The sequence below is a fragment of the Ictalurus furcatus genome, chromosome 7 (assembly GCF_023375685.1).
Source record: "Ictalurus furcatus strain D&B chromosome 7, Billie_1.0, whole genome shotgun sequence".
Taxonomy (NCBI): domain Eukaryota; kingdom Metazoa; phylum Chordata; class Actinopteri; order Siluriformes; family Ictaluridae; genus Ictalurus; species Ictalurus furcatus.
Window position 1 is genome coordinate 22,157,304 of NC_071261.1, and position 9,440 is coordinate 22,166,743.

The 9,440-nt window shown below is 37.1% G+C and overlaps 1 protein-coding gene across 1 annotated transcript in view; it reads left to right on the forward strand.

The window, feature by feature from the left end:
- pcxb (pyruvate carboxylase b) overlaps nucleotides 1-8,387 on the forward strand; it is a 255,749-nt gene extending 247,362 nt beyond the window's left edge. Inside the window, exons 19-21 of the mRNA XM_053629257.1 lie at nucleotides 3,328-3,576; nucleotides 4,854-4,994; nucleotides 7,095-8,387. Coding sequence (XP_053485232.1) covers nucleotides 3,328-3,576; nucleotides 4,854-4,994; nucleotides 7,095-7,346 — 642 coding nt within the window. The 3' untranslated portion in view covers nucleotides 7,347-8,387. The remainder of the gene's footprint in view (nucleotides 1-3,327; nucleotides 3,577-4,853; nucleotides 4,995-7,094) is intronic.
- The last annotated feature ends 1,053 nt before the right edge of the window (nucleotides 8,388-9,440 follow it).

A 9,440-nucleotide genomic window follows, 5' to 3' on the forward strand; every position in this document is an offset into this window, starting at 1 on the left:
TTATTTTACTATAAACTAGGACAGAAAATCCAGGGTTTATGTCTCAGAGTTCGAATCGTATGAAGTTAATCATAGTGTGGTATTCAGTGCAGCAATCTGACAATGCTAATCACTGTTTAAGGTAGGGAGGTAACTACATCAGTGTGCAGTTTTCTTGGAAGAGTGAGGAGCCGAGGCTTTATTAGAGCAATTGCTCTTATGTGCTCGTATAGAATGATCATACATTAAGACGTGAGTTGCTCCTGCATGTTTTATAAATGAAGACATTGGACTCGATGTAGAATATATAGTACGCTGAGCCTAAATATTCTGCAGTAAAAAAAAAAAAAGAAAGAATGGGGAAAAAAAATATTCTCTCGCATAAAATTCAGCAAGTACCCCAGAACCTATACAGTATAACTATATTTCATAACAGTTTTGGAAGAATATCTGAAAAAATGTCATATTGAATTACTTTTAATAATTATTGATCAAATCATAATATACATTCACAAAGTATACAAAATAATATACACCACTTTGGAACAATTTAAGGTATGTTTACATTCTCTGAAATTTATTAGTTAATGCCCAACAAGCAAGTAAAATCTCTAGTGCACTTGTCCATTCCCACATTTTGTTTGTCTGGAAACCTAACAGACTAAGCTAAAGAATGGTAGCTAAGAAATTGTATAACATATGGGGAGCTACATTGTTATGTGCTAGTTATGTGCATTATTCCATCTAATGGAAACAAATGAGTGTATGAATTCCAGGAGAGAAGATGAATGTGTAGCCATCGTGCGTATCTGCTTTTAATACGTTATTAATGTAGCGCATTAAACAACAAAATGTCAGCAAGTCACTGGCCAATGTTTCTGTCCTAATTTGAATAGGAATCAACACAATACAGAACATATACTCAAACTTGTGAACCTCTGCAGCATGCGCCAATAGAAAAAAGAGCACAGATGTGGTCTCTGAAAACTAGGCAGTCGTAATCACACTGGACTTTTTGTTCATCCTGAATTTGCTAGCTAAAAGTGTCACTATGTTCCCTCCAAAATTACATCAATCCATGAAAACCCATCATAGACCTGATTTTTGCTCCACATCTACAAAATGATGGTGTGACTACCTCTTTAGTCATGTGAATAGCATCTCAATGCTACTCTCCAAAGATCCATCACATCCTGGTTGTCTCCACTCAGGGTTCAATATGTCCATCTCCTCGTTGTGCTGATAGATAGATTGGTTGGGATGAGAGATCAGAGGAGGTGTTTAAATGCTGAAGTGGCACTCCCTGCACCTCTCACATCCTTCTGAACTTAACTGTCTCTTATCTCTTTGTCCTCTCTCTCTCTCTCTCTCTCTCTCTCTCTCTCTCTCTCTCTCTCTCTTTTCTCTCTCTCACTCTCTCTCTCTCTCTCACACACACACACAAAGAGAGAGAGGACTGCCTACCATGTGAGTTAATAATAACAAGAGACTAAAAGATTTTCTGTCTTGCTGGCAAGCTTCATTTGACGCTTTTAAATTTGAGCAAATAAAATCACTGTGGTGAGAATTCCTCTACCGTTGATGTGATAACAGCGTAGAGAGATGTGGTTACTGGTTACAAAGTCTGTGCCCCCAGAGAGAAAAAATGCTTCTAATGATTATAGCCATACTGGTTCCCATAACCATCCACTGTCTCCTGTGTGGCCATCATTCCCCAGAAAAATGATTTTATTTTCTAAATAAAAGATTATTTTGTGAGTTAAACCAATGACGCATCTACTGTATTACTACAGAGGGGATAGAAATAATTGATTTTCGGTGCTTCTAAGGCATGAAAAGAAGAGCTTTGCTGCTGGGGGTTTTGGTAGCTTGCTGTTTGCCCAAACATGTAAGCCATTGCTCAACTGATGATGGAGGGCAAATGTGTCCCACGGCTACAGAAGAACAAACCTGCTGCAGATTCAGTCCAACTGGGATGCTTTATGCTCAGAAATTATTCTGCGCAAGCTACCAGGAGGTGAATTCATCAAAAGGTGGTCATAGTGGGTGTGTGCCTGACCATTTTAACCCATAGATATTTTGGCAGAATAATGAGGTGCATGACTATTAATTCCTCGGACCTGTTGAAGTGTGCTTTGTTTTTATTTCTAGAAACCTCTTTTCTTAACTGAGACTCTCTGATTCAGAGAAATTGTTTTGCTTCTTATTTTTCAAAAACTGTTAATAATATTTTTTTCATCCTAATGCTGCAAAAAAACGAAAGAAAACAAAGGAATTTCAATGTGACTCTTGTCATTGTGCCAACCTCAATTAGCTAAAACAAGCACTTTCCTCAACCAAGATCAATTATTTCTCCATCTCACTGGAACCCTACATGGTCTTGACAATTTGCCGAGCTGACACCCTGCCTATTCTTTTTACCTTCTCCTACATCGTGTTTGCTTATATTAATGGTGTATGTGAAGTTATAGTATCCGACAAATTTTCATTAGATTGGCTCATATTACCGATAACACACTCGTGATTCATTGCATTGTGGTAGTTTGGATTCAATTCTGACTTATTTTATTTTATATGTTTGAATAATTAATGAACGACAGCTGAGATTTAGGTTTAATAGATATGTATTAAAGAGGACTGAGCCAAATCTTTGTCTCACAACCATTTAAAGGTTCTAAAACAGATACAAACATCATATTATTAAAGATAAACGGTACTTCCAGGATTTCGCGATTTTACATTCGCAGAAATGAAAGCAAACTCAAGGAAACTCCACAATATTCAGAGGAGCTTTCAGTTTTTCAAAATTACCACAAATTTTTGGTAATTTGGCCCAAGACATGTCATGTGATGACAACACAACACGCATTCATCCAAAATCCCTCTTCGATTCACGTGCGTCAAACATGAGTACAGCTAAAAGGTTTCATTTAGCAATTCCTCACTGCGAAAGACCATGCAAAACAATTTCATGCAATTGCAATTTCACCAATTCTAGTAGTTTTCCTCAAAAGAAAGAACAAAATCTCTGTAAACTGCATCGCAAATTTTGTAAAAAGCTGCAACAAAATCAAGCATCAAAAAACCTTGGGAAATCCTATACGGATTGGTAAAGGGACCCCCCCCCCCCCCCCCCCCCCCATGGCTCATGTAAACAACTGATGGTGGAGATTACAGAGTGATTACATTGTCAGTACTATAAAACCAAACATGCCACTGTGAAGAGTCCCATTAAAGACAGGAAAATTTCCACTTGTCACCACTTGATAAGAGTTTAAAGAATTGTGCTATACTGAAACCTGGAACAGATATTTCCTCCATCTGAAGATCATTCAATGTGTGTCATAGGTGCTTAAGTCGCTTCCTCGGATAGAGGGTCGTCCTGGCGCATCACTTCCCCCCATGGACTTCAAAAAACTGAAGGAAGATCTATGTGCAGCACATGGTAAAGACATCACGCCTGAAGATGTCATGTCAGCAGCCATGTACCCAAAAGTCTTTCAGGAGTTTAAAGAGTTCACATCCAATTTCGGGCCTGTTGACTGTCTCAACACACGCCTATTTCTCGATGGACCAAAAATTGCAGAGGAATTCCAGGTAATGAGCCTCAATCTTTTCTATTTCAAATGCTCACTCTCTGTCTGTCTATTTCTCCCTTGGACTCTGTCTGTCTCCTCTTACCTTTTTGTGATGTCTGGCTCTGCGTGTCTGCCATAAATTATAATAGCTGCTCAAATGATGCCTGTATCTGGGGCAGAGAGTTTTTACTGTTCTCTATCCTTTTTTTCCCCAAGCCTTCTTTGCAGACAAGTGCATGCCAAATCCAGTTCAGCCTTTTTACAGTGCAATGGAATTTGACCTTCTAAGCACTAGCCAAAAGCCGGACCCCTCTTTCATCCTATTTTAATATTCAATGTCAGTGACAAAAAAAGTGCTAAATGAGTCTTCAGTGGTCTAACCTGTCCTTGTGCTAGAGCAGGTTTAATTGGACTGGTGCAAATGTGTCCTGTTTGTGTGGATGTGGATGGTGGATAGGAAGAGCTCTCGTTAGCAAAGTAAATGTCAAGATATGAAGATTTCACAACATACCCTTAAATAAAAGACTCTCAAAATGTCTCAAATAAATTGTCTGGCATCGTCCAGTTTTAGCATTTGCTTAACAATTTCATTTGCTTTCTGTATCTTGCCAATGTTTCTCCCACCTAAATCCCCATTAATCCGTGCCGCAGTAGCTGCTGAAACAGAGAGCACAGACGTTGCACCCACCTGTCGGGCAGACCCTACCAGGCGCAGACATGCTCATGGCCATGTGCTACACACTGAGAGGAGATGAAAGGCCAGACCACCGCAGCTAATCAAACAGAGAAAGATCCGGATGAAAGGGAAACAAGTGAACTTTAATTCACTCTGCTGCCTGCCATACCTCAGAAACTCCACTGATGAGGATAAAGCAGCATGTTAGCGTCCCTAAATTGTCTGACTTTGATTTTCCTTATATACCTACACTTGCTTTTCTTATAACCTTGCATAGTGATCATAGTATTCTCAGTGAAATTCTGCATATTCCTTCCTTGCATATACTCTGACGTTTTTGCCAGTCTGGTGACTTTCATTCCTCAGAGAAAAACTTACCTAATATGTAAGCCATCACTGATTATGCTAGATTAGCGTGGGCTATATTAAGCAGTCACTGACGTATACAACTTCCAGAATAGTTGTGCCAATTTAACTGCCCAACAGCACATGGCTCGGTGCCTGCCGGAAGACTGAGTTAGCACTGTGCAAATAGGTCATCTCTCAGTCAGGGTTAAAACAAATGCATATATTTATATTGCTTTCTTGTTCACTCATTCAATTCTCTGTTTGTCTCACAGGTTGAGTTGGAAAGAGGAAAGACGCTACATATTAAAGCCTTGGCTTTGGGGGACCTGAACAAAGCTGGACAGAGGGAGGTGTTTTTTGAGCTTAATGGTCAACTGCGGTCCGTCCTAGTCAAAGATATGGTGGCTTTGAAGGTAATTATGAGTTCACAAAGGAAATTGAGCATCTTTAACAATGTAACTGTCTGACAAACATTATCCTGAAACTCAAACACCCTTATGTTATTCAGCAGAAACTCAATTTTGAGTTTCTTCAACAATGAACCTGTCATACAACTATTCTCATTCTCATAAGAATCAGAAATACCCTAAATTTTAGTCAGCAGAAACAGCAAAACCATAATGAAGCTCAATTTTGAGTTTCTTCATCAATGAACCTATCATACAAACATTCTCGTTCTCATAACAATCAGAAATACCCTAAATGTTAGTCAGCAGAAACAGCAAAACCATAATGAAGGTAATTTGTGATAATAGCAGCTCATTACTGTTACATCATCAAGTGGTTTGGTACTATCTTCTCACTTTCTATATATGGGTGAGAATGATTTTATCAGATTACCAGTTCCCATTTTGCACCTTTCACAGCACCAGTCAAAAATGCTACTTCCCTTCAGTTTCTTGCATACCAGATACCTGTTTGACTAAACAGAGAAAATATAGTGCAAGTCTCTTTTTCTATATGGTTTAATGCTACAAAAACAGTGCCACTGCTGCATCCTTTATTATGGGGTAACATAGACTCTCAACAGCAAGTGTAAACTATGTGCCAATTCTACAACTTTACTGCAAAACATCTCTTGTGTTTGCTTATCCCTCATAAATAACAGCTTCACAGCTGACTTCAAGTAAAGAGAGAGTGTCAATTTGTCAATTCCCTCCTTTAGACCTGCAAACTGTGAATTATTTCAGTAAGTCTCATGATATAATACTTAAATACTTAAAACGAGATCAGGTGCCTCACTGGAACGGACTTAATTGGGTAATGTGAACCACCATGTCATCACACCTGACTTCAAATTAAGTGGAGAGTGTAAAATCTGCAATTCTCAACCCTGGAGGCCTGCGCTGAACACTTGAACAGCTGTAATGCTACAAAATGAGTTCAATTGTCAGGAGAGTTCTTGCATTCTGTCTAAGGCAATTGGTATTCCTTCAAAAATGATACTCGACTGTGTCCACTGTTTCTGTCACATATTGTACGTATGATTATTATGAGTAATAATGACTAATTTCTCAATACTGGAGATTTAAAAGAGATTTAAAAAAGAAAGAAAATAACAAACTCAAAGACATCACTTTTAATGGAAAGCTAATGACAGCTGTTGAATCCCATCAATATTATTGTAACAATATAACTATAAATACATAAATATATGTGTAGTGATCTGGGAAAACCCATCAGAATTCTGACAAAAAAAAAAAAAAATGATTCGAAATGAATTTGGGTTTTCCGCCTATAATACACTTTAACATTTCTACTTCAAGAAAAGAAATATATGTCACCAAAACATCATAACCTTGCCAGAGATCGCGTTAGATGGATAAGAGTCAGTTTAACAAATGGTGAGTTTGCCTGTAGGTGTTAACTGTTAATCATGTGTTGATCAAGTTGGTTAAATGCCATAGAAAAATGTCATTATATTTTATATTTAATAGATTCACTTTGTAACTGGTCTACGCGCTACCTGTCAGATTATCAGTAATATTTTCAGGGTTTAATAGTTGAAAATTCATTATTTTGAATGTATATTTTGAATATGATATTACATGTTAAATGCAATGCAATTTTATAACTATATATAGTACGAAAAGTAATATTCTCACCATCTGAAGGTTTTCCCATGACCACCACACATATAAGTTCAAAACTATATAACTCTTACAAAGTAACCAATAAAAACCTAGGAGGGGATTCTTTTGGCAGGAATAATAACACTCAAATTTCTGTTTATGTTTTAGAGATATTGAACTCAGTTTGCTCAGTACCTCTGACTGAAGATTTAATGAAACTGATCAATAAATATACATGTTTATTATACATTTATTTACCACCCTAACAACTTCCCTTAGACTCATATCATTGGCAGGTATTGGTAAACATATTTTCCATCCTTTACTCTGTTATGGACAATGTGTCAAACATATTGCCTATGATAATCTCATATACACTACACAAGTGATGGGATGAGTTTAGAGTATTTCCTTAATCCCAATCTTATGTACAACCCACAGGAGATGCACTTCCATCCAAAGGCTTTGAAAGACATCAAGGGTCAGGTGGGAGCCCCCATGCCAGGGAAGGTGTTGGAGGTGAAGGTGAAGCAGGGTCAGAAGGTGGAGAAAGGTCAGCCCCTCTGCGTGCTCAGTGCCATGAAGATGGAGACTGTGGTGAACTCACCACTCACAGGAACCGTAGCCAAGGTGTATGTCAAGGCTGATAGCACACTGGAAGGGGACGATTTGATCCTGGAGATCACAGAGTAAAGGTTAAAGGTCAGGAACAGGGCAGAGGTTAAACAACACAACCCCACTAGCACTGATGGTGTTTGACTGTTTATTAACTTTCCTAATTGGTATTTAATTTTTAAAAATGCATTTCAAGCAGCTTTAATTATCCAGTGCAAGTACCAGAGAGGTGTAATATCTCAAATGTTAATATTTTATTCAGTAATTTTGATTTTTTATATTGAAGGTGAATTATCTACAAAATGTGACTACAGTGTAGGATTGTGGTTCTCTTTCTGTCATCAGTTTGAAACACACTTCAAACACTTTGAAACATATCTGCACCTAGCAAAACTTTGTCTAAAGCATTTTGTATCTATGTAACTGAGCTATATTTTCCACAGTGATTATTCTAGTATTGAAAGTGATAAATGAATTTATCACCTGTTAACGTGACTAATCTAATTGTTGTCAATTATGGAAATGTATGAAATTTTATATGCATGTTTGCATGAGATCTCTTCTGGATCAAAGTACCTTAATTTTGTCTCAATGGAACATTAAAAAAACATTATAATAGATGTAAAATATGAATATTAAGCTCTCCAAAACATGCAGTACAAATTAAAGCAGAACATTAGATGGGTTGCCATGATAATGTATTTTAAATTATGGCACATGCTATAAATTCATGTAATTATGGGACCATTTTTATAAATAAAATGTAGAAGCAAGCCAGTGTTTGTTTTAATGTAAATCTCTGAATGTTTTTAACAGCCAATATTCTTGTTTAAAGGGCTTGATATTCTGCAAAACTGTACAATGATGATCTAAAAGAAAATGGTCACATAATCAAATACTTCTTCTCCCTTCTCCATGCCCACCTTCCCCATCTCTGGATGCTTTGTAACATGACCTACAAAGGCTTGTGTTATGAGTACTACTGTTTATGTTGCCACTGTTAGTGAATAGCAACATGTTAATTGTATTATGATAGAGTGTCTTCATTTTCAGAGTGTGCACTGGTTCCCCTCATCCAAACTTTCATCATTCTGCTGTATAAATTGTTCTGTACACTGGCTCAACTCATTCCATCCCATTCATTCTCACATCTGTATACACTGCCTCAGCACATTCAAGTTTCATCTTTCTGCAATTTTTGGAAGTCTAAACTGTTCTGAAGAGAAGAAGTGTTTTACAGCACTTTGCAGAAGTTTTTTTTAGGGATATTTACATTTTTTAGTATTACAACCTGCCACTGAAATGGGCTTAATCAGGTTTTTATGTCACCAATCTACACAAAATAGGCTATTTGTTGAGGTCCTTATGACTTTTGGTTTGGTGGAAACCCAACGCTGCTCAGCATCCCATCCTGAGAACACCATCACCACAATAAAGCATGGTGGTGGTAGCATCATGTTGAACGTTACCCTTAGCATCTTGCTTGCTTTTCTGAGTAATGCCTTCCTTTTCCATTCACTGACTTGGTTGAGCCATATTCTTACTTTTTTTAAATAATTGATTTAATTGAACTTCCACAGGATCTTCAAAGTTTGGATTTTTTTTTATAACCAAACCTTGGTTAATTTTTTATGTATTTTTTATTTTTTTTGTAAAAAAAAAAAAAAAAAAGTCTTTCTACCAGACTTGCTTTGATAGCTCCTTGTTCTTGATGATGCTCTGTGTTTAGATATGTCCTATAACAAACTCCGGAACCTTCCAAGGACAAATGTTTTTATATTGAAATCACATGACTTGCTCAAGCTTCATTTAAATAATTATGTGGCTTTTGATGGCAACCGGTTGCACCAGAAGTAATTTAGGAAATGTTTTATTGACATTACAATGTCAAATACTTATGCAAAGTCAGTGGTTCTAGCATTCTGAAGGAGTCTTATTTGTGAAAATGTGTGATTCTATATAGACTTAGAACCTAGAATCTTTTATAGTGCTAGAAGGAACCATTTTGTTCTGCGAGAACAGAACTCCCTACTGAGGTCTGTCCTTGTCCCATAAAATTTTTTGTATCAGCCAGTCGGAAAACACAATCACAGTGGGGAACAGCAATTAGATTGTGTACAAATTATTAAGTTATTTGATGCAAGATTTGATTTCTGATGAGAAATAGCTGGA